This window comes from Populus euphratica, unplaced genomic scaffold (genome assembly GCF_000495115.2).
Source record: "Populus euphratica unplaced genomic scaffold, PopEup_1.0 scaffold81.1, whole genome shotgun sequence".
Lineage (NCBI taxonomy): Eukaryota > Viridiplantae > Streptophyta > Magnoliopsida > Malpighiales > Salicaceae > Populus > Populus euphratica.
This window is the reverse complement of record NW_011499945.1, coordinates 451506-476390: the sequence shown is the minus strand read 5'-3', so window position 1 is coordinate 476390 and position 24885 is coordinate 451506. Positions and strand designations below refer to the sequence as shown.

The window sequence follows — 24885 nt, the reverse complement described above, 5'->3', positions numbered from 1 at the left end:
GGGCGGGAAGAAGACTCAAATCACAACTTAGAATGCCATCTGTGCATTATGTGACCATTAGGGTTGTTTAAAAAAATTGACAAATTAAGTAAACTAAGAAAACTGAAAAAAAATAACTAAAAAAATTTAATCCAGAAAAAAAAATTGATTAAACTAATTAGAATATTTAAAAAGAATTCTAGTTCGTGACCATTAGGGTTGTTTAAAAAAATTGATAAATTAAGTAAAGAAAACTGAAAAAAAAAACTAAAAAAATTTAATCGAGAAAAAAAAAATGATTAAACTAATTAGAATATTTAAAAAGAATTCTAGTTCGATTTGATTTTCAGTTTTGTAATGCAGACACTGGTTAACCCGAACCAAATAAAACCAGTTAAAAATAAATCCCTAACCAGACCAACTGTAACCATAATATAAATAGAAAATCTTACCCCCTTTCCATTGCCGCTAACCCTAACTAGAGCATCTATCCCCTCTCGCTGGTCTTTTTAGACTTAGAAAATAAACCTAGACATCCAAAATAGTTTGTGTTTCCATCGTCACTTGGAAACACAGAGATTTTTCGCTTGATTTGCCCAGTAACCCTAGCTATCAACTTGCAAACACCTGCTTTCTCTTGCCTCTCCCCCTCTCCTTCTCCTTAGAATTATAAATAGAGAGATCCAAAACAACCAGACACACCAATTAATTGAAATTTAAAACCAATCAAGTCTCTCAAAAACAGATCGATATTTTTCATAACCTATCTACTATCTAGTTGGCCTTTCCTTTTCATCTACACAAGATCACATGGTACTCCACACTCTCCACTACTCCGAAACCGAATCAGTTTTATAGCAGTGAGTTTTAATTTTGTTTTTTTCTTTTTAATTAATTAACTAATGGTTGCTCGTATTTTGTCTAGCTTTAACATCTATTTAATTTATTACGTTTGCTTCTTCTTTTTTCAATGCAGAGGTCAAAGATATGGTTGCTATTTTAAATGCTCAAAAATCCATTTATAAGGTAACCATTTATATTTTTGAATGCTCAGAATAATATAGAAGGTCAAAGATATAATTGTTGTATTTTTAATTTATTTTATTTTTTTTCGCACACACTATATAATCAAAGATATAATTGTTGTATTTTTAATTTTTTTTTTCGCATACACTATATAGTTGTTGTTTGTGCTTGTTTTAATTGGGTTTTTATTCTTGAGCACTGAAAGGAATGTATATATTTTGATTTAGTGCTTGTGTCTTTGTTTGAGTCACAACCTAAACTGATAAAAAACAGTGTTTTACTAGGTATGCTAGTATGTTGTGCTTTGTGTCTTTGAATGCTAAGAAAATAAAATTATCAAGTTTATAGGTGTTTCTTTTAGATTTGATAATAATCCTTTTTTACTAGAAAATATGTTGTTTTGTTTTGACTATTTTCTTTGTTGATTATCATGTTTCTGTTAGAGTAAACATGGGCAGTGATCTTGCTTTTATCTAGGAATTTGTGAGGCTATATAATAGTTAAAGTTTGCTGAATTCAATAATTAGTTATTTTTTCAAGTTAAATATACAACTTCATTGAAGTTTTTTATTTCACGTTAAAAAATATAAAATTTAATCATATATTGAAAGCCAAAGATTAAGATTATTCATTTAGTAGAAAAAGAGATGACATTTTTTTCTTAAAGAATGACATATTTTACTTATTGTTATTGATTTTTCTAACAATAATCAAAACTAACCCCTAATTAATAAATAGATAACTGGCAGTTGCCACACTTCACTCACTCACTCATCACTCCTATTGGTTTTTTAACCAGTTGATTGAAGTGTGTTTGTTTTTAAGTTTAAAACTTGTTTTTAATTTTTTTTTTCAAGTCTAGTTGATTGTCTATTACTTCTTCTAATTTGTGTAGTTTAATTTTAGTTTTCTAGTGCAGTTTAATTTCAGTTAGGTTTAATTTTTTAGGATGTCTATTGAATATTCATTTATATTAAATCTATTAAGTTTTTACTATTTTTTGGGTTCTTTTACCCATAGTTGTTGGTTTTTGCATCATTGCTATATATTGCATATTCCAACATGCATAAATATTAACATGTTTGCATTTGATAATTACAAATAGAAAATCTTCAAAATCAAAATGTTTCATCCACCGGCACTATCCTAACATCAACCAATGCCCCAGCTTCAAACACCAACCAAACATCAACTATTGTAGGATCCGCCACGGATAATAAAAGTAAACAATTGCAAGTCTTTACATTAAGGAAACAAAATATTGATGATAAAAAGAAAATCATAAATTTAGAATCATTTTACAAAAATTCATAGTGATCCTACAACTCCTAAAGCTGAATATAATTATTGTGGAAAGGATTATGCATGTCATATTATTATTAATGGGGCAAGTAATATGTGAAGTCATTTAAAAGTATGCAAGAAGTTTCCTTTTGTGGTTGATAAAAAATAAATTTTTTTCGTATTATAACCTAATAAAACAGGGGGTGAATCAGGAGATCAAATTGTGAGAACTCTTAAAGTAATAGGCTATGATTATAATGAATGCAGACAAGAACTAGTAAAAATATTTATAATTGATGGGTTGCTTTTAATTTTATGGAAGGTAAGGGATTTAAATTATTTTCTAGGACCTTGTAACCCAGATTTGACATTCCTTCTCGTTTCATTCTTATAATAAATTGTTTGAAACTTTATATTGAAGAGAATGAAAGATTAAAGAGAGTTTTTAAGGGTCAATGATTATACTTAACAACAGATACATTGACATCAATTCAAAACATTAACTATATATCATTAACGACTCATTGGATTGATAACGAGTGGAATTTGCATAATTTTTTTTTGAATTTTTGTCAAGTTTCCATATATATGAGTGTGACAATTGGTCAAGTTATTGAGAATTGTTTGTTAGATTGAGGGATTGATAAACTTTTAACTGTTGTTATAGACAATGCAAGCTCTAATTCTGTTACTATTTCATATCTAAAGAATATGATGAAAGATTGGTGAACTAGTATATTGTCAAATGAACATTTGCATGTTAGGTGTTGTGCACACATTATAAACCTTATTGTGTGTGATGGTTCGAAATAGATTAATGTTTCGATTGTTAAGATTTGAAACGCAAATAGGTTTGTGAGATTTTTATTTTCTAGGCTACTTGCATTTAAGAAGTGTGCAAAAAAATCACATATAAAGTGTAAGAAATCATTGTGTTTGGATGTTGCAACTTGATGAAATTTAATTTATCTTATGTTAGAAGCTGCTAAAAAGTTTGAAAAGGTGTTTGTAAGGTTAGATCAAAGTGAACTTAGGTATTTGAGTTATTTTTTAGAGGTTTATTCAAAGGGAAATAAAAAAACATAGGGCCACCTAGTTTGGAGGATTGGAAAAATGCTAGACCTTTGTTGAAGTTTTTAAAAATCTTTTACATGGTTACATTGAAATTTTCTGGCACATTGCATGTCACATCAATTTCTTTTTTCAATGAATTGCTCTACATGCATACAAATTTGTTGCAATTGTGTAAAAGTTGAGATAATCTTTTAAGTGGAATGACGATGAACATAATGGGTAAGTTTGAGAAGTATTGGGGTTGTGAAGCAAATAAGAATTTTTTTATTATATGTTGTTAATGTTTTGGATCTAAGTCTTAAGTTGAAATATATGAAATTTTATTTTGGTGAGTTGTATGATTATGACAAAGCACAATTACTAACAAAAAAAATGAAAGATAATTTGATGAGCTTGTATGAGTTTCATTTGAAAACCGATAAAGTGGTGGATGATAAAAGATATAAACAAGATGTTAATGATGCAATTGATAACATGGAGGTAGATATTAACATTTTAGCTCGATTCAAAAGGCACTTACAGGAGGAAGATAGAGTGGAAAATAAAAATGAGGTTGAGAGTTATTTGATTGATAGTTGTGAAAATCCTAATGATGATAAATTGAATATTTTAGGTTGGTGGAAGATTAGTGCTTCAAAATATAAGATACTTTCGAAAATTATATAACATGTTCTGGCTATTTCTATATCCGCAATGGCTTTCGAATCAGCCTTTAGCACAAGCGGTCATATACTCAATTAATTTCAAAGTTCTCTATCTTCAGTAACAGTTCAAGCACTTAATTGTTGTCAAAATTGGTTACATAATGGTCCAATTCCAACTCAAAATAGAACCTTGATGAATGATTTTTAAACCTACGAAAACCTTGAATCAGGTAATGTTTCTTAAAAACTTACACATTTTATTTTATTATTTATTAATTAACACATTTTTATTCTAACATGTTTAATTTTTTTATTTTGTAGAATTTGTTGGAAAGTTGCATTTAGCAATAGATGATAATTAATTCACAAATGGTGATGTATTTATTGAAAATGTATGGATAAAAATATTATTTTTATTTTTATATTTTTTAATTTAATTTATCATATTATAATTATAGATTATGAATTTCAAGAATCAAAGTGCAATATTCTTGAAGTGTTTTTTTATCGAGACAACGTGCAAATAAAGATTTATTTTTTTGGCTTGAAATATTTTATGATAATGTTATTTGTTGCTTTTTTTTTTAAACCATTTGAAGATAATGGTTTGTAATTTGAATTTTAACTTATTGGTGTGTGACTGTGTTATTTAAACTTTTCGAAAGTGAAAAAATATTAGGAAGGTAAAAAATATATTGAATAAAAGATTGACATTAATACTTTTAATATAAATAAATATTCAATAGCCAAAAAACTTAATAAACACAAGATTGACAATAGAAATTTAATATAAATGAATATTTAGTGATAAAAAAATTAAATATATTTTGAAATCTTCAAAGAAAATTAGACAATACTAATATTAATAGCAAGCCCATCAAAAATTTATTAAAAATTTATCATAAAGCACATTACAAAGCCAAAAAATCCAAAAAAAGCATATAGATTTTTTGGGTTTTGGGTATTAAAAACCAAACCAATACTAGTCGGTTTAGACTGGTTTTGATTTTTTTTCTAGTTTAGTTATTTTTTATAAATAAAAATTAAATCAAACAAAAAATAATCATCCCAATAACAATTATATTTCTAGGAAGAGAACAGAAAGGAAAACAGTTCTTGAAGTCCCAGGAAGAGATTCAAGAACAGGTTGCTAAAAAGTAACAGAGGTTAAAAATCAATCTATTCGTGGGTGTCCAATATGATCATGACAGACGAGCAATCAAATTAATGCACCACAGCTGAGAGTTCTGTAAGCAAAAACATGATACGATCCCAAGGATAGAAGAGAACAAGAATGCACTTTATACTGTGAAAATCACTTGCACCACTCTGACGGGAACAATTCTTCGTTTATACAGTACAGAGAATTCTTGCTGTAATAGTGATTCGTAAATTTACATGCTCAGGGAAAGTAGCGTTAAACACACCATGATTCAACAGATATCCCTTGAACTCTTCAAATTCTATCAAAAGAAAGTTCATCTTATTCATATCGATACCTAAGAGTATATTCTGTACACGGTACAAATCATATGCCTTAAAGCATGACTAGGTATACTGTATTATTCACATATATCTGTACACAAAAGTTGACATTTCAGCTACTGTTTTAAACAGCGTGCTGGATAGAGGAAACTTAAAACAACAATTATACATGTTAACGAGGAGACATATTTACATAACCAAAAAGAGTGGTCCCGTTCCACCTTCCTTGTAGGCATCTGGAATACTTGAGTAACAGAAAAGGTTGTTGGTCATTTCCCAGCTCCAGTCCTGTTTCCTGGACACAGCAAGAGGACGCCACCGGTTTATCCGAACATAGTGCTCCCTGATCTTTCCTTCGCCAATAATACTAGTCACAACGGAATAGCAGCTTTCATGACCACCCCAGACCTCATCACCAGGATCTGCAGTTTGGCTTCCATCTGGATGAAAGTACCGATGCATGGGAGGGCCATTGCCTTTCCAGTAGGGATCAAGATTGCGCCAGTATTCTGGAGCTGCCTGAGGATTGATATTTGTCAAACTAAATGAGCTTCGCAAGAAACAATGGTAACAAGACTCAAGCAAGCTATGAGCTAAACTTTCAAAACAATGCTCCACGGGTTGTAAGAAAAAAAAAAGGTTGATGATTGTCTGTTATGAGAATTATTAGTTTAGATGTTATTCATAACACAGAAATTATAGTAATCATCGGAGAATCCACCAAAGAATGGGCTTCTGACTTACCAAGTGCTTTCACTAATAGGGCAAACGAGATAAAGCAGGTTAAGAAATAGACGTGTCAAAGGACCAAGGATTAATCATGACCTTCCCTTAGTACTGGAATGAATTTTAAGGCTGCTTTGCATGCAAATACTTGTGGCATGCAGGAATTGTGATAAAAAAATGAAAGAAAATACAAAAGAGTTTTGGCTTTGTAAAACTATCGAACACTTCCAGCAAGCTTCACATTGTTGAATCATCACTGCACCGCTTAGGTTTGACTCTACCAAATATGAGACTGCAATCTACATAGAAGATGCATACCTTGGTGAAGTGAAACTCCCAAACGTGATCACATAGATCATCCCTCATGATACGATTCTGACATAAACAACAAACAAAATAATCACTTTGGTTGGGGCTCCCCCAGCACATTCGCAAGTAAAACACCCGTATGCACAGGTTTCTGAATTAATGAGGACTGTATGAATTGGAAAAGGAGACAGAGAGCTGGGAATAGGGGTACAGGTTACATGATACTCACGCGTTTGCCATCCATAACAGATAGTGAATAAGCATCCAACTTAGAAATTCCCCGGACAAGAGACAAGCGCGGTATGTGTGCCTTCCCACACCACAATTCCTCACACTAAAACAGACAGCAAAAGTAGAGTCAAATTTTATAATGCAAAATTATCCTAAATTAATACCACAGCAGCTGTTCTCATGAACACGTAAAGTAACATTGACCATAGAACAAGAATGGAAGCTTCATGATTGCACAATAAAATTATTTGCTCAGAAAGGAAAGGGCACTCATAACATTCACTTCTCGGGATTGGTGAAAAGCACTGGAACCTATCAAAATTTAATTGCACATGGTAGCACCCTCAAACCTGCAACAAGGCACTCACCTCAAGGTCTCCTTCCATTGCCAATGACTTCATTCTGTAACATGATATTCGTGTCATCCTACCTTACCTTAAACATTCTCTCTATCTACCACTCTGCTCTAGGATGTCCTTTAAATATTCTATTTTTGGCTCATCGTAGTTAGGTGCCTTTAACAGCAGCATTCTTGTTGCTTATGTACAAACTAGAGAGATAGATCGTAATTCTAGTTCAAAAATAACTTGAATTCTTTTAACACCCATCTCAAGCAAGATACATTCATAGCACATGCCTAATCCCACAACAACAAGCCCAAAACACCGAAGAGATTTCTTAGCTACAATGCTCAAAGGTTGAAAACAACATTCGTATGCTTGATATTTTCAACATATATTCCACATTAGGAGAGATAAATGCACCTTCATACATGATGGGGTCAAAATAAAAAAGCCCAACCGGCCCGTGAAGAGAGAAATAAAAGAAGAATAGAAAAAGAAGGGAGATAAAAATTCAGGCCAATCAAGCCTAATTGGGAAGGAAAGAAAAGAGAGGAAGAGAAGAAGAATATGAAAAGAGGGGAGAAGGAAAAACACCCAATCAAGCTCAAAAAGAGAGGAGAAGATAGAAGGAGAAAAGAGAGAAGAGAAGTAAAGAAGGGAAGAAGAGGGAAGAAAGAAAGAAAGAAAGAAAAAGGCCCAACTAGACGTAAAACAGCCCAACCGGCCTAGGAAAGAAGAGAGAAGAAAAAAAAGGGGGGAAAACAATAGGCTGCCAGAGCTACACTAGTAACTTGCTGTTGACACACCTGCTAGGATCAATTCCCTCGCCAAGACAAAGCTAATGATACCATGGAAGACCACCATTGGAGGCCAAAAGCATCCAGGCATGCAGCTGGAAGACGACATCGAGCATGTATGATGTGCTAAACAATGTTCTACCCCTTCTTCCATTTCAGCCCCTGACCATTTAATAACTCTTTCAACACCTAACCCGATCCAACTAAGCCCGGTACAAGAGAGGAAAGGGTAAAATTTTTTGGCTAAACCAAGCAAAAAAAGACCCTAACCCAACCGAACTCACCTCAAAAAGTGAGGGAGATGAAGAAAAAAAGAAGAGAGAAAGAGAGGGAAAAGGTGGCCAGCCCAAACTAGCTACGAACACATTGGCTCTTTTCATATCGAGCAAATTTCAAATTGGACATGACACAAGGTTCAAGGCATGCCCAATATACTCACCACTTTGAATTCTCTGTTTTACAAGTTAGCAGTCACACTTGAATTTTCTTCTTACAAGGTTATTAATACGATGCCCACTTGAACTCTCTAAATTGTCAATACAATGCCTACCTAAAAGCCTTGTCTCACAAGTTAACATGATGGCATGAACAACTTGTACTAACAAGTTGGTTGTGCAGACATTCACGGTGAATTAAGTATTCTTTGATTCCTACAAGTAGGTGTGCGAACCTACGACCTATAATGAAAATACAGAAAATACAAGTGATGCCAGGTATATTAATACCAATGACCAACAGGTATAAAAGAGAACTGCATAACATTATATATCCACACATATAGAACACAACACATTCTCCTACATTTTCATTTCCCTTCTTCTACAAATTATGCTTAGGCATTGGAGGGTCCTATGAAGGACTTGTTTCACAGGAGAAAATGGATTATTAACCCAAGCACATTTTTTTTTCCAATCCCATTCAGCAGCCGTGGAAAGGTCCGTGTGAAGTTTTTCGAACTTCGTCAATATACGTTTGCAAATTATTTAATTATAGGATAATAAATGCATAACATCCAGCACTATTAACCTTGATCAAACCACTAATTCTTTTTCCACTGAATGAATATGAAAACAACTTAAATAACACATTAATCTTTTGTTTTTTAGCATAAACTATTGACTTGTAGGTTTAGCATCCATCCTTTAGAATCAAAATTAGAAAATAAAAACAATACAATTCCCTGCAAAAGGATCAAAAGCAAGCAAACCCCCAAAAATTAATTAATCAAAGACATGGTCAAAACACCAAAATCCCTCAGGTAATTAAATCATAACCAATCCCATCATCCGGTATCATAACAAACATCAATTAAAAAAGAAAAGGGAATAAGAAAACTGACCTTGGAGGTCCAAAGAAGATCACTAGAAGCAACACGGTTCCAGGTACGAGAAACGACGAGACATAGTGCCAAGCTGCGTGCGTCAAGGTTGTTCAAAACCCTCAACATCAAGTCCCTACCAAGCACATCCAAAGGGTCTTGACAAAAGGGACGACCTCGATCTTCTCTCATCTTCTTTCTTTTCCTTTTCTTTCCTTTCCTCTCCACAACTAAAGCTAAGCCCTCTTCCATGTCCTTGCTCTGGTTCTCCTATAATTCTTGCTCGTTGGTCTGTGCCATTGAAGAGGAGTGAGACAGACAAGTGAAGAAAGAAGGAATGTGAATCAAGTTTGGCCTTGCATTTTTTAACGTTTCTTTCCTGTGGCCTTTTTCTTTACTCTTTGTCGTTTTGTGAGATTGGGATTCTGTCTGAATACAGTGTAACTAGAATAGAGGAGATCATCTGTGGAAGTCTGCGGATTTAGTTTTAGTTTAGGGTGGATGAATTCGGCAATTAGCATGAAAAATGCAAATTAAAAAGGAAATGATATAAAAATAATAATTTTTTGCAGTGAAATATTATATTTTTGTATGTTATGATTGGAAAATATGATTTTTAATTAAATATTTTAAATATCATAGTTTTTATTACCTATTATATATTATAGTTGGGAATCACAATAAATTTTTAATTAATATTGAGAAAAATTATAAAATTATTAAAATTAGAATTCTGAAATAAAATTTTTAAAATCTAAATATTCAACTGTTAAAATAGCAACTCTATGCTATTTTTTTTTTAAATCTCTTCCAACAATTAAAACAAAAATTAAGGTTTTTTGAGTTATTATTAAGGTTTGGAATGATTAGACCTCTCATATATTTGTTAAGTTATTTATATAATTTATTTAGAATAAATTATTATTTAATTATAATAAAATTACATTTAATTACTTGAAATTATCCGTGAAAATCATCATGTGAGTAATAATTATTTAAGATTTTATATGAAATATATTTTTTAATATACAAGTTGAAAAAAATTATATTTTTACTTATAAAATATATAATTGTTTTTATAAATTTATGGTTTTTTTTGTGAAATCATTATTTAATTATATCTGATTGGTCAACTAACTGAAAGTTTAAAATTGTGATATATTTAAATATTATTATTCTAAAACTTGATAAAATAAAAATATATTATTTTGATATTTTTTTTTAATTTAATGTAAAAATTTCTTAAAATAAAAAACCTTTAAGGTTGTGAACGGCCACTTATGCAGTCGCTGCTAGGTCATGTTCCTCTGCTCTCTCTAACCCAACCCGTCCTTGATACATACCAATCAAGCCCCTTCAAATTCAATCAACAAAGTTTGACAAATTCACCTCCAATTCTCTTACCCTTATCAAAATGACGTGGCAAATTGAATTTTCTTTTTATGCTCTATTATGCCTTAAAGTGTATACCAGCAATAAGCTTTTGCGATTATATTTTTAAATAATAGATTCTAAAAATATATTTTCAGTTATAATTTTAAAAAATAGATTTTAAAAAAATATTTGTTTGATTAAAATTGTTATGAAATGAATTTTTATATGTACAATAAAAAAGTAGATTTTAATGAATAAAAAAACAAGTTATTTTAACATTTAAAAATACAGATTTAAAACACAATTATACATAATATCTAATATTAATATAAAAGGCAAAAGCTATTTAATTAACAAAATGATCTTTTCTAATATTATATAGTTTCAAATTTAATTTGAAATTGGTTCGAGGTTGTTGAGTTATAAAATTAACTTGGATAAAATATTTTTATTAAAATAAAATAATTTCATTTTATAAAACATTAACTTAATTAATCTAAATTTGAGTGAACAATTGAGATATTAAACATCAAGCAATGTAAGCATCAAGCAATGTCAAGTTAATTATTTGTTTGATTTAACTAAAAACCCAATAAATTTTATTTTATCATAACGTTGGTGAAATTTAAATCCATTTAAAAAGCAACAAAAATAGATAAAGGAGCATATGTTACCTTCCAATCCCCCGTGATTATTATGCTATCAAAACGTTACTGAAACTATTGTTCTATGATTTTGGTTAACTAAATTAAACATTTGTCAATCGCCATTCTAAGAAATAGAGGGAGCTTAACGAGTTCTTTTATTCCTTTGTTACTTCCTTCACTCATGGAAGGTAACATGACGAGTCCACAGGACTCAAAGACGGGCCTAGGCCTATCACAACGAACAGCTGAAAGACGACACGAATGCAATAAAGAGACAGACTAGACACGGAACAAGAGGTCCTGAACACCGAAAAACGCATCACAGATCCCGTTATTATCTGTATCGCCGCTGCGATCAGGCAGATGCAGCCAGAATTGCTTCTCTGCGACCCTTAAAGAAGGTCATCATCCAGTCTCTCTCTGGAAGGTTTTCTTTAATTATAGGCGCTTGCTTGAAGTTTTTAATCCAGGCATGCAGGCGAGGAAACTTTTGGGCTTCAAATATTACTCCTTCCCCTACTAATTCTTCAATGAGTCCCAACCAATGAATAACAGAACCAAAGGCTATATCTGCAACCCCTACACTGTCTCCACCAAAAAATTTCTTCTCCCCTAACCCGTATTCTTCTACGTTTTGCAACATTTCAAGGGTTTCCTTAATTGTCTTCTCAAGCTCTTCCCCTTTAGCACGAAACATTCTCCACACTGATGAACCCTGAAGCCAGAATTAACCATGAAATTAATCACTGGAAACTAAATGAGTATGCAGCACCAAAGAAAATTAAGCAAGTCCAGTTTTATAGTATTGTATGAATCATGAAATGTACAATAATGTCTGCACGCTGTACCTTATCTTCGGCAAATTTGACCCAGAAACGAGCCAGAGCTCTCTCGTAGGGGTCAATTGGCAGCAATGGATTTTGGGGCCACATCTCATCGATGTATTCAACAATGATGGTGGACTCGCAAACTGGCTTATCGCCATGGAGAAGCACTGGGATCTTCTTGTGAACAGGGTTATACTTGAGAAGCAGCGGACTTTTATTGGTGAGATCTTCTTCGATATACTCGTATGGAATAGCCTTTAATTTTAGTGCCCATATCACTCGGTAAACAAATGGGCTGGGCAATGCTCCAAGCAGCTTCACGCTTTCCGCCATGACTGAGAGGTTTGTGGTGATTCTTCATCGTTACTATCCACGCTCCTTTATAGTGTTCATTCAACGGAAGAGTCTTGCTTGGGCAGCAATTCAACTTTGCCTTTGAAGGAGTTTTTCTCATTCTTGCGTATTTGCTTACGTGATCATGGGCAATGATTCACAAACAAATGTATTTATATAATCTATTCGCCAAAATCAGAGTTCGAACATGCTAGAAAAGGGCTTGTTTTCTATTCAATCTGGGTTTGAGTTTTTATATATATATTTGTTATTTTTACAATGCTTTATATATTTATTAGATTTAAAGGGTATTTAGTTAACAGTAAAATTAATCGTGGTATAAGCTGGTATATATAAGTTGATCCAAATACTTATAAAAAATATATATATATATATATTCTATTTCTCTTTTCTTTATACTCAAGTTTAATCATGTTTTAAGTTTAATGTTTTCTGGGGAAAAAAGTTTGGATTTTCCTCTTTCTCTCTTTATTCTTTTTAATTATGTGTGGAAAGAGACAAAACTACGAAGATAAGAAATAAAATATTAATTAAAACTATCCCCAGTGGTGAATAGTGATGCGTCACTTGTTCTACGAAAGCTCCAATTTTCCAGAACATACTCGATGTTATTGACGTTGACTATACATCATCTTCTGGATGTTGCTACTTGATAGCCGTCGTGCATGATGGTATAATGTTAAGATATTTTTTTTTATTTTCATATATTAATATTAAAAAAATAAAAAATATATTATTTTATATACTTTTAAATAAATAATATTTTTAAAAATAATCCTTATTATAATATTAAACAGGCTATAATTACATTGCCATGCCTCATGATAGCCAGGACAGGTAAACTGACTGGTTTCCATAAACATTATTTGATTGCGCCAAAATAAGATAAACTCTTCTTTGTATATATGTGTAGCATTAATTCGTGATCGTTTGGCTTTCGTATAGCACATCTTATTTTCAGGCATTATAGGATTTTTTAGAGTTAAATTGTTTACATTTTTATCATGTATTAAATTCTGATAATTCAATTTGAATTTGATAATTTAAATTTAATAAACAGTTAAATTATTGTGAAATTATATTCGAGAGACAAAAGAATAAACAGTTTAAACAAAAGATGAAGAAATGGTTGTAATTATTGTGAAATTATATTCTTCATCTTTCAGTCACCTGAGACAAGGGCCGAAATTGATTCACAAAAAAAAAAAAAAAAAAGGAAGGAAAAAGAAAGAGTTGCAAAGACGGTTCTGTCAGTCAAGATTGGGGGCATCATCGTATCCATGAAAGAGTTTTAAAAGTGAATTAATGATAAAGCTTCTTTGAATTCAACCTTTAATTGATTAATTAAGAGTAGTTAGCTTACTGCTCAAGCAGGAGGACATTGATGATCGCTATAAGAGCCACAGTGACAGTCAACGAAATCCCACACACCGATCTCTCAAAACATGGCTGAAGTTCGCTGCTAGGAAAATGGCCGAGTCCTTTCCGTTATAGAGTCATATGCGCTCTAAAACTTACTTCTCATTTATTCAATGAAAAGTGTATTTTTTGAAAAGTTAATTTTAAAAAAATAAATTATTTTATGATATTTTATAATATAATTAAAAATAAATTAAAAAATACTTTTTAGTATGTGATTATATCATGAAAATTGAAAGATAAGTGGAAAATTAATTTATTAATATTTTAATTTTTTTAAGTTTATTAAAAAAATAAAAATTAAATTTGATAAATAAAAAAACTGAAGGATAATAAAATTGAAAAAATTCAGATTTTATAAATTATTTAAATAATAAAATAACATCTAAAATAATGATAACCAAATATAATAAATAAAAAAGTTGAAAGATAATAAAAATAAAAAAATAATATTTAGTTTTCATAAGTTATTTTAAATAAAAAATAATAATTAAAAAATATAAAAAATAAATTTTAAAGTACATTTCCCCCCCCCCCCAAATTTCTGCTAGTTTATTTTTCCTCCTTTCCCCCCTAGCAATCTACCGAACATTTGATTCGTTTCGAGAGAGCTATGCCCGATGAAAGAGATTCTGATATATTTTTATTTTGTACTGTTTTTGATAGGGTGTTGCGGTATGGATTATGTTCAATGGCAGCGGAGAAGAGCAAGAAAAGGCAGTGAAGGACAGCTTGGAAATGCTAAAAACCATTGAAAAACATGCTCTGGGAAAGAAGAGATTTTTCTGCGGAGACAAGATTAGCTTGGTGGACATAGCCTATGGCTGGATTGCTGGATTGCCCAGTGGCTGGAAGTCTTGGAAGAAGTGGCAGGAATAAAACTGATTGAACCTCAGAAATTTCCTCGCTTGCATGCATGGATAAAAAACTTCAAGGACGAGCCCATAATCAAGGAAAATTTGCCAGGACATGACGAGATGCTGGTCTACTTTAAACCTCTCGGAGGAAGGGCACCTTCACGCTAATTTATCCAGCAATCAGGACACGAGAGGGATAGGGTCCTTGAATTACAACTATTTTTATATTTATAAAGTAAAACTGCTGTTAGTTTTACTGTTCATCTTTTTTCCTTTTATAAAGATATAGATTATCGTTTATTGAAATAGTGTACTTATTTATCTTTTGATGTTTATAAAAATATAGATTATGGTGGATTCAAACGCTATAATGATATAATTATTCTTATAAAAAAAAAACTTGTAACATGTATAGTAGTGAAATTGTTTTATCATTGAATATATTTGATTTTAAAAAAATAATTAAGTATGTAATATTTTATCTCGGAAATGACATGATTCTTACATGTTACATTCACATCTAGCAATGTCGCAATATCCCAAACACTTAGATTAGATATGGTTATAAAACTCAAGGTTATAGAGCTTGGCTCGATAATCAAACATAATAGTTTAATTGCCAAAGATATCAAGACACAATATTATTAGACTTGATTTGACCACTGGATCCAAAATTATTAAGCTTGGCTAAATAGCTAAATTTAAGAATTTTGAGTTTGGTTTCATTGTCCAAACAAATATTATTGGCTTTGGTTCCACCATAAAATTCAATGCTATTAGATTTAACATTATTACTAGATTTAAATATATTGAGTTTGATTTAACAATCAAATTCAAGAATATAGGGTTTTACTCTGTTGTTAGACTCAAAACACTTACAATATTCTTAAAAAAATATTATTAACTCATTATGAAGCGCGAATCTATATGTTGGTATATTCTAAAATTAATAATATCATGGGCCAATGTTCAAGCATAAAGGTCTATTTAAGATTGTGGTGATGATAAAAATTTAAAGTGTTTTTTGTTTATAAATGCATCAAAATAAAGTTTTATTATTATTTAAAAATTATTTTTAAGATAGCATATTAAAACAATTTAAAAATATAAAAACAATTTAAAAACATAAAAACATTATTTTGAGCAAAAAAATTCAATTTTTTTTAAAATACTGTTTAAATAAGCTCCCAATCACACCTTAATTCCTGTTATATTTGCTGCTTTTAAAGATTAATAACATTTTATCTGTGCAGCATGCAGTAAAAACAAGTTTTTGTCTAAATTGTTATATTTCCAAGCTAACACTTTAGGTTGAGTTATGTAGTTTTTGAAATTATAATAATAATTATTTTTAAAGTATTTTTTATTTAAAAATATATTAAAATAATAATTATTATTTTTAAAAATTTAGTTTTGACTTTAACATATTAAAATGATCTAATATTATAAAAATATTAGTTTAAAAAAATTAAAAATCGTTTTTTTGAATGAAAAAACAAGCATTCTCTTGATTCGATGATTATCTCGCGATCTCAGCTAAATTATGGATTCGTTCGGCAGAGCTTGACATTTTCTGAAGGAAAATCCACCGGCTGCTTTCATAAACCACTGTACTCCATAGTTTTATCTTCGTGGAGTCCGAAGATTCCTTGTAATTAATCGGAGAATCCAAGATTAGACAGCTAAATTGATTTTTGAATTCCGAGAGATGGCAAACGAAAGAAACAAAAACCAGTTGTAATATATCAGCAATAATTGCTACATTGTTTATAGTCACAAACTCTAAACGAAGCCAGTTTCTCAACAAAGAATTAATACACTATTATACATAATTGAGCAGTTCATCACTCAAGATCCTCTGAGAATCCACCAAACAATGGGTGAAGTGAAGCTGCACGGGACATGGAATAGCCCATATAGTTGGAGAGTGATTTGGGCGCTGAAACTGAAGGGCATACCGTATGAATACATAGAAGAAGATTTGAGCAATAAAAGTCCCATGCTTCTACAGCATAACCCTGTCCACAAGAAGATCCCGGTGCTTGTTCATGATGGGAAACCAATTTGTGAATCCATGGTAATTCTCGAATACATTGAGGAGACGTGGCCACAGAACCCCATGCTGCCCACCGACCCTTATGAGAAAGCTGTAGCTCGGTTCTGGCTCAGGTTTGCAGATGATAAGGTATGCTTTGATTTTTGTTCCTGACAATTTATTTATCAGCTGTCAAATTTGGTTAATACGTGCGTAACGAATTTTCTATTAGAGGGATAACAAGATCCCCCCAGCAAATTCTTCAAATCTAAATCACAATTCAGCTCCTGCTCATGAGTAAATGATCAGATGAGAACTGGATATTGTACAGGGGCAATGATGTGTGATTGCTCCGATGCTGCTCTGTTTACTGACCTTTGCCCTGTTAGCAGATCCCAATGCTCTGGAGAATAGCTCGTACCAATGGAGAAGAAGAAAAGCAAGCCATCAAGGATGCCTCTGAGATGCTAAAAATGATCGAAGAACATGGAATAAGCGAGAAGTTTTTCGGTGGTCAGAAGATTGGCCTGGTGGATTTAGCATTGGGTGCAGTTGCTCACTGGTTTGTTGCCATTGATTCAAAGAAGGGCTTGAAGATGCTTGAAGCCCATAACTTCCCTCGTCTGCATTCCTGGACCAAAGATTTCAAGGAAGATCCTGTGATCAAAGAAAACCTTCCCGACCTCACGCCTCTTCTCAAGTGATATCCCTGTTTTTCTGTGATGAATCTGACGAATTTGTGATTGAATAAAGATTGAAGAAAATTAATGTCATGTAGTAATCTTAAATGAAAATTAATGTCATAAGAAAACATTTACTCCAACCGAAAACGTGATTGACTTATGGTATAAATTATATACAATGGCTATTTTAAGCATCAAATTGTCAGACGTCAGGTTAGAAAATCTCTCGAACAAGAGAACTCTTACGTGATTGACTTATGGTATAAATTATATATAATGGCTATTTTAATCATTTTAAGCATCAAATTGTCAGATTAGAAAATCTCTCGAACAAGAGAACTTAATCATACTACTCGTAATCATCATGTATATTCTTATAAAATACCCATATTTCTGTAGAAATTTCTCAAATACCTAAATATATTTCAACGCAAAGTATAGTTAATTTTAAATTTAAATAGAAGCAATAAAAAGTTTAATCAGTCATGAATAAATGTAAATTTAATGTTAGGATCTAAAAGAAAACTATCTCTTGCAATCAGGAGCCATATCATATTTTGCCAAAATCCACGATCCAAACTATAATTTTTTCAAATCAAGGATAAAAATATAATTTTGTGTTTTTTCCCAGTTGTTACAAAATAACAGACGCCTCAGCTCCCATGAACAACATGTACCCAAATAAAAATTATATACAGAGAATGAGTTTACTCAAATATGTAAATGTTTTTAAAGGAAAGGTACTCAAACAAAGAATAATAAATATTTGGCATCAAATATGTAGTTTTCCCATAAAGTTATAAAATAATTTATTTAAATAATGGAAGAAATATTAAGCTTATAAAATCACGAGGACTAATTTACTAGTTCTTTTTGCATTTTACTTTTCAGAGTTAAGGTGATAAACTATTAAAATAAATGCTAAAAAAACTCATTTTTAAACCGTTTATACACTTATACTTCATAATGGATTTTCATAATAAGATTATCATTTTGTAATTAATAATTTAAGCTTTATAGCAGGGTAATATGATATTTTCACAGGATATATTTGTTGTTACAAATTTAATGGAGGGAAAGAAGTCTTTTAACCTTTTATTTATACAATATAATATATAAAATACCTTCAAAATTCAATTTGGCTTTAAAATTAAAACTCTTTTTTTTTGCTATTTTTTTTTGTTTTTTCATTCAATATTGAATTCATTAAAGACTTTTCAATTTTTAATTATTTTTTTATCACAAGGTTGTTATACCAACCCTGGTAGGTTGGTTTTTTTTTCTTCTCAATTTCTCTTCGTCCTATGATATTAAAATCTATAACCGAGTCATAATATTTTATTTTGCTTTAAATACGTGGGGAACGCTGTAACATAGTGTTTTTACGCTAGGAAAGAAATCGACAGTTTATTTTGCTTTAAATACGTGGGGAACGCTTTAACATTGTGTTTCTAGGCTAGGAAATAAATCGAAAGCCGCGTGCTCCCTATCTAGTTTGCTTGCAGACTTTGACTTACTCTGCAACTGGACTTTTTTGGCCCCGATCTCTCAAAAACAATGGAAGAAGTGAAGCTGCATAGTTTCTGGCCTAGCCCGTACTGCTACAGAGTGATATGGGCGCTGAAACTAAAGGGTATCAGATACGAGTACGTAGAAGAAGACCTTTCCATCAAAAGTCAAGCACTATTGCAGTACAACCCGATTCATAAGAAGGTTCCGGTACTTGTTCATGGCGGCAAACCAATTGTGGAGTCCATGGTTATTCTTGAATACATAGAAGAAACGTGGCCGGATCATCCTTTGCTGCCAAAAGATGCTTATGAGAGAGCCATAGCTCGATTCTGGATTCAATTTGGAATAGACAAGGTAATCCTTTTTTGCTCTATTAATTTCTTTTTTGCTATGAATTATTTAATTGGGTAAACCATGTAAATTCTTGTGTCATTTTTCATTTTATCTTGTCCCTTACCTTTTGTCTTGTCGGGTTTGTATGCCAGTATCCTAACAAGTTCGATAATTTTTTCGAGTTCTTTGTGCAAGAATTTATCTGTATGGTAATCATTTTCTTGATCTTATTTGGAACACAAAGTTCCAGTTTTTCATTGATTATAGCTCCAATCTTCTATTTTTGGCCTTTAAGATCAAGCTGAGAAAAAACATATCCTTGGTTATCCAGGGCATGACCTTTTTTGCATTTTTCCGAGCAACTGAAGAAGAGAAAGAGAAGGCAGCAACACAAGTATTAGAAGTGCTAAAAATCCTGGAAGAGCAATGCCTTGGAGACAAGAAGTTTTTCGGAGGGGAAAACATTGGAATGGTAGATATAGCATATGGGTGGCTGGCCCACTGGTTTGAAGCCTCGGAAGAAATGGTTGGTGTGAAATTGGTGGAACCAAGCACTTTGCCTCGCTTACATGCCTGGATTCAGCGCCTTAAAGAAATTCCGGTGATAAAAGAGAACCTTCCTGATCGTGAGAGACTGCTGGTGCATTTTAGACGCTTAAGGCAGATGTTTCTCTGGGACTCGTCTATGTAGGTCATGATCACTAGAAGTCTAGTAGCCCAATGTGTGATCTATGCAGGCACCAGGAGAAATCTGGATATATATTTATCCTGATCACGATTTTAGCCAAGCAAGACCTTTATGTTGTGGAGACTAAACTTCAGCTAGATTACAAGCTAAGATTATCCAGTCACGTTAAATTATTGTACCTGATCTATTTTGGAGATATCCATGAACCTTGTGATCGAATTTTTTTTTCCTTTCAATTTCTCCTTTTCAGCTGGAAAGCCCCAGTATAAATTCTCTGTGATCTATATGAAAGAAAGCCAGCAACCCTCGAATTTATTTAGAATTTTCAAATGCAATCGCAACTTGAACAGAATCTCCCACGGATAAAAAAAAAAATACTTCATCAAATCATGGAGCCTAACGTTGATCATTGCTCTTCTAATTCTCCATTAATTTAATTGCCAAGAAGAAAAGCTTGCAATGATCAATACCCACATTCAGCCAGCGGGTTATCAGGGCTGTAAAACTAAAGGGCGGTAGCTATGAGTGTGAAGAAGACGATCTCTCTAGCAAGACCACAAGAGCAACTCGATTTCGCAGTGCAACCCGGTAAAAAAAATCCCAGTGCTTGTTAATGATGGAAAACCATTAGCGGAGTCTACGGTGATTCTTGAGTGCATTGATGATACATGGCCAGAAAATCCTCTGCTGGCGAAGGATCCTTATGAGAGATCCCCTGGCTACTGGTTTTGTTGTGGCCTAAGTTTATGGACGAAATGGCAAGTACTTTTCCTTTGGGCTATTCAGAACATAACGTATTAAGCATTCATTTTCTTGGAGAAGAGAGAACTTGGCCTAATTTATTGAGTAGAATGGTATAAATTAGGAGTGATCATTGGTTTTTATCAATAAAAACAATTATATGGAAACTGATTTTAAATTGGTTTTGGTTGACTAGTTTCTGTTTTGTTCAGTTGTAGTGAAGTTCCAATTATTTTATATTAAAAATTAAAATTTAATTGATTAGTTTCTGTTTTGTTCAGTTCTATGTTTTGATTTGATTATTTTATATAAAAAACTAAAACTTATATTGGGCTTTTTTTTGTTTTATTTTTTAATGGGTTTGGTTTTGATTTAGTTTGATTTTTTTATTTTTTATTCTATTTAATTTTTTAATTTTAGACTTATAAAACCCAACCAAATATTTTTTAAAATATTATAATATGTTTTAAGTTTATTTTTTAAAATATTTACAATCTTTGAAGATAAATTTAAGTGCAAGCAGTATTTTTCTTAGCTTATATCCTGTTAAAAATTGAGATTGAGTTTATTTTTTAATATTTATTTATTGTTTTTATGTATTGATATTGAAATAATTTTAAAAAATTAAAAAAAAATATATTATTTTAATATCTTTTAAAAAAAAATAATAATATTTTTGACATTTAGATACCAAAAAAAAAAAGAGCTAATAAATGACACCCTCCGGAGTCCGGACCTTCAGAACCATAGAAGAGCAGGGGCTAGGAGGACAAAAAATATTCCGCTGTGACAGAATTGAACTCGCAGATATTTCCTGGGGATGGAACTTTCATGCATTAGCAGCTGCGGACGAGATTATTGCCGTCAAGTTAATATCGAGTATCTTCAGGGAAATTGAAACTTTCATAGAACAACTGGACATGGTTTTAATTAATATTTTATTTGAGGAAAATTCCCAGAAAAAATATAATTAAACTTAAAACAAGATTAAACTTGAGCATAAAGAGAAGAGAAGAGAAATAGAATATATTTAATTTAATTAGATCATGTTTTAGCATCTTCAATCTCTGATTTTGGCGATTAGATTATATAAATACATTTGTTTATGAGTAAGAACACGTAAGCAAATACATCATTATGGAATAGAAAACTCCTTCAAAGGCAAAGTTGAATTGCTGCCCAAGCAAGACTCTTCCGTTGAATTAACACTATAAAGGAGTGTGGAAGGTAACGATGAAGAATCACCACAAACCTCTCAATCATGGCTGAAGGAGTGAAGCTGCTTGGAGCATTGCCCAGCCCATTTGTTTACCGAGTGATATGGGCTCTAAAATTGAAGGCTATTCCATACGAGTTTATAGAAGAAGATGTCACCAATAAAAGTCCGCTGCTTCTCAAGTATAACCCTGTTCACAAGCAGATCCCAGTGCTTCTCCATGGCGACAAGCCAGTTTGCGAGTCCATGATCATTGTCGAATACATCGATGAGACGTGGCCCCAAAATCCATTGCTGCCAAATGACCCCTACGAGAGAGCTCTGGCTCGTTTCTGGGTCAAATTTGCCGAAGATAAGGTACATCGTGCAGACATTATTGTACATTTCATGATCCATACTATACTATAAAACTGGACTTGTTAAGCTTAATTTTCTTCGGTACTCCATACTCCATTTAGTTTCCAGTGATTAATGTCATGGTTTATTCTTGCTTCCAGGGTACATCAGTGCGGAGAATGTTTCTTGCTACAGGGGAAGAGCTTGAGAAGACAAGGAAGGAAATCCTGGAAATGTTGCAAAACGTAGAAGAACACGGGTTAGGGAAGAAGAAATTTTTTGGTGGAGACAGTGTAGGGATAGCAGATATAGCCTTTGGCTCCGTTGTTTATTGGTTGGAAGTCATTGAAGAAGTGGTAGGGGAAGGAGTAATATTTGAAGCCCAAAAGTTTCCTCGCCTGCATGCCTGGATTAAAAACTTCAAGCAAGCGCCTATAATTAAAGAAAACCTTCCAGAGAGAGACTGGATGATGACCTTCTTTAAGGGTCGCAGAGAAGCAATTCTGGCTGCATCTGCCTGATCGCAGCGGCGATACAGATAATAACGCGATCTGTGGTGCGTTTTTCAGTGTTCAGGACCTCTTGCTTCGTGTCTTGTCTGTCTCTTTATTGCATTCGTGTCGTCTTTCAGCTGTTCGTTGTGATAGGCCTAGGCCCGTCTTCAAGTCCTGTGGACTCGTCATGTTACCTTCCATGAGTGAAGTAATAAAGGAATAAAAGAACTCTTTAACCTTCCTCTATTTCTTAGAATGGCGATTTACAAATCAATAAAACAAGTATCAAATTGGTATAAAAATACTAAATGAAACAAAATACTAAGAAATAAAATTAAAAAAATCTAAAACAAATAAAAAGGAATCACAAGAATGAAGGCCATAATTAAAGTAAGATGAAAATAGAGTATTACTCCTAATATTAGCTGCATGTTTTCCAATGGAAAAAATGAGAAAATAATGGGAAATCCAACGCCAATATGGATGACACGCGTCCCGTCATTGAATATGCCTCCACGTTATGCTTTAGAGGAGATAGTGTGAGGCTCTTTTTTAATAGCTGGAGGGAGTTACATCGGCATCCAAAAGGTGTGCGCGTGACAAATACATTGTATGTACTCGTAACTTTTCTCTGTTTTCTATTTTAATTTATGTAAATACCCAAATATTCCAGACCCATGTGATATTAAATAAAAAACTATAACAAAAAAAATAAAAAAACCCCTCGATCTTGATTATATATTTTTCATTCTAATAGTACTTTAATAATTATACTATGCCAAGAAGAGAAAAATTTGAATACACCCATGTCCTAACAGTTAATTTAATTTTTAAGTTTATTTTAGATATTATTTTGTACAAATAAAAGGCTGAAAAACCTTTTCATCTTCATTTAATCTTATAACAATAAATGTGTTTATGAAAAACATCATATTACCATTGAAAGTATGCTATAAAACTTTTTAATTATTAAAAATAAAATGATAATTTTATCATGGAAATTCACGGATAAATATGAGTGTATTTTATCATTTAATTTAATAGTAAAAAAAAATCCCAGTGCTTGTTAATAAAAAAAATTAAATTATTTAAAAAATGCAAAAACAATTAGAATTAAACTCAAATGCAAGGAGTACTTTTATTAGCTTACGTCACGTTTAAAATTGAGATTGATTCTTGAGTGCATTGACGACACGTGGCCAGAAAATCCTCTGCTGGCGAAGGATCCTTCTGAGAGATCCCCTGGCTCCTGGTTTTGTTGTGGCCTAAGTTTATAGACGAAAAGGGAAGTACTCCTTTGAGCAGAGAGAACTTGGCCTCGTTTAGAATTAATTTTTTTTATTTTTTTATCTGAAATTATATTTATTTTTTAAAAAATAATTTTTAGAAAATAATTTTTTAAATTTTTCTATGTTTGTTTACTGTTAAAAAAGTTTGGTCAACAAAAACACTTCCCGATCAATGAAAAACATTCAATCAACGGAAAACACTTTCTAGTTAATGAAAAATATTTTTCAATTAAAGAAAAATTTGGCTTGGTTTTCAAGAATTTTTTTTTATTTTTGGCTGTGTATGTTTTCTGAAAAATGGTTTCTGGAAAATTACTTTCCAAAATTTCATGTATTTGTTTGCTATTAGAAAAGTTAGTCAACAGAAAACACTTTACAGTCAAAGAAACACTTTCTAGAAGTTGTAAAAAAATTAGAAATATCATATTATTTGCTAATTATATCAAATTGAGTCCTCAAACTTTTAATTGCTATATATATATATATGTATATATTATTTTGAATATTTATTATTAAATATCACCTCTTAAAATTTAATTTTTATAATTGTTATTTTCTTTACTCTTATCATTTTTTTATTGAATTTTTTTATCTATCAAATTTGATTCTCATTCTTTTGATTGTTACTTATTTTATTTGAAATAATTTATGAAATTTTAATATTATTATTTTAATTTCTTTATCTTTCATTTTTTTTATATATTTTATATTTGATATATTTATTTTATTTGAGATAATTTATGAAATTATAATTTTTTCAATTTCATTATCATTCAAATTTTTAATTTGTAAGATTTATCCTTCATTATTTTAATAAACTTGAGAAAAATAAAACATTAATAAGTTATTTTCTAGCTCATTTT

The 24885-nt window shown here is 31.6% G+C and overlaps 6 protein-coding genes across 7 annotated transcripts in view; 4 read left to right on the top strand and 2 right to left on the bottom strand.

Annotated features, from left to right (window-relative positions):
• Positions 1 to 5471: 5471 nt before the first annotated feature.
• LOC105137454 (uncharacterized) lies at positions 5472 to 9665 on the bottom strand. The gene is made up of 4 exons (XM_011043193.1): positions 9239 to 9665; positions 6757 to 6861; positions 6537 to 6593; positions 5472 to 6011 (listed from the first exon to the last, which is right to left on the bottom strand). The coding sequence occupies exons 1-4, from the start codon at positions 9467 to 9469 to the stop codon at positions 5682 to 5684; spliced, it is 723 nt and encodes a 240-aa protein (XP_011041495.1). The 5' UTR covers positions 9470 to 9665; the 3' UTR covers positions 5472 to 5681.
• A 1712-nt stretch (positions 9666 to 11377) lies between these two features.
• On the bottom strand, positions 11378 to 12431 carry LOC105137453 (probable glutathione S-transferase). The gene is made up of 2 exons (XM_011043192.1): positions 12087 to 12431; positions 11378 to 11953 (listed from the first exon to the last, which is right to left on the bottom strand). Exons 1-2 carry the CDS (start codon positions 12396 to 12398, stop codon positions 11594 to 11596), a joined length of 672 nt encoding a protein of 223 aa, XP_011041494.1. The 5' UTR covers positions 12399 to 12431; the 3' UTR covers positions 11378 to 11593.
• Positions 12432 to 16571: 4140 nt separating this feature from the next.
• Positions 16572 to 17434, top strand: LOC105137512 (probable glutathione S-transferase). The gene is made up of 2 exons (XM_011043276.1): positions 16572 to 16880; positions 17123 to 17434. Exons 1-2 carry the CDS (start codon positions 16572 to 16574, stop codon positions 17432 to 17434), a joined length of 621 nt encoding a protein of 206 aa, XP_011041578.1.
• A 1413-nt stretch (positions 17435 to 18847) lies between these two features.
• LOC105137452 (probable glutathione S-transferase) lies at positions 18848 to 20203 on the top strand. Of its 2 annotated transcripts, none has more exons than XM_011043190.1 (2): positions 18848 to 19279; positions 19554 to 20203. In XM_011043190.1, the coding sequence occupies exons 1-2, from the start codon at positions 18971 to 18973 to the stop codon at positions 19947 to 19949; spliced, it is 705 nt and encodes a 234-aa protein (XP_011041492.1). In that variant the 5' UTR covers positions 18848 to 18970; the 3' UTR covers positions 19950 to 20203. The 2 variants fall into 2 exon arrangements, with proteins under 2 accessions (XP_011041492.1, XP_011041493.1); XM_011043191.1 differs by having other exon boundaries at positions 18850 to 19279; positions 19590 to 20203.
• Positions 20204 to 21869: 1666 nt separating this feature from the next.
• Positions 21870 to 22945, top strand: LOC105137451 (probable glutathione S-transferase). Its single transcript, XM_011043189.1, has 2 exons — positions 21870 to 22260; positions 22401 to 22945. Exons 1-2 carry the CDS (start codon positions 21949 to 21951, stop codon positions 22758 to 22760), a joined length of 672 nt encoding a protein of 223 aa, XP_011041491.1. The 5' UTR covers positions 21870 to 21948; the 3' UTR covers positions 22761 to 22945.
• Positions 22946 to 23212: 267 nt separating this feature from the next.
• Positions 23213 to 24885, top strand: part of LOC105137511 (glutathione S-transferase U8-like) — a 3494-nt gene continuing 1821 nt past the window's right edge. The window contains exon 1 of the mRNA XM_011043275.1: positions 23213 to 23321. Within this exon, the coding sequence (XP_011041577.1) occupies positions 23213 to 23321 (109 nt within the window). The remainder of the gene's footprint in view (positions 23322 to 24885) is intronic.

Coding starts and splice junctions, on each gene's coding strand:
- LOC105137453 (XM_011043192.1), bottom strand. CDS start 12,398: ATGGCGGAAAGCGTGAAGCTGCTTGGAGCATTGCCCAGCCCATTTGTT. Junction 11,954..12,086: donor TCAAATTTGCCGAAGATAAG/GTACAGCGTGCA, acceptor TTCTGGCTTCAG/GGTTCATCAGTGTGGAGAAT.
- LOC105137454 (XM_011043193.1), bottom strand. CDS start 9,469: ATGGAAGAGGGCTTAGCTTTAGTTGTGGAGAGGAAAGGAAAGAAAAGG. Junction 6,862..9,238: donor ATCTTCTTTGGACCTCCAAG/GTCAGTTTTCTT, acceptor TGTCTGTTTTAG/TGTGAGGAATTGTGGTGTGG. Junction 6,594..6,756: donor CTGTTATGGATGGCAAACGC/GTGAGTATCATG, acceptor TGTTTATGTCAG/AATCGTATCATGAGGGATGA.
- LOC105137452 (XM_011043190.1), top strand. CDS start 18,971: ATGGAAGAAGTGAAGCTGCATAGTTTCTGGCCTAGCCCGTACTGCTAC. Junction 19,280..19,553: donor TTCAATTTGGAATAGACAAG/GTAATCCTTTTT, acceptor TTGGCCTTTAAG/ATCAAGCTGAGAAAAAACAT.
- LOC105137512 (XM_011043276.1), top strand. CDS start 16,572: ATGGGTGAAGTGAAGCTGCACGGGACATGGAATAGCCCATATAGTTGG. Junction 16,881..17,122: donor TCAGGTTTGCAGATGATAAG/GTATGCTTTGAT, acceptor CCCTGTTAGCAG/ATCCCAATGCTCTGGAGAAT.
- LOC105137451 (XM_011043189.1), top strand. CDS start 21,949: ATGGCTGAAGGAGTGAAGCTGCTTGGAGCATTGCCCAGCCCATTTGTT. Junction 22,261..22,400: donor TCAAATTTGCCGAAGATAAG/GTACATCGTGCA, acceptor TCTTGCTTCCAG/GGTACATCAGTGCGGAGAAT.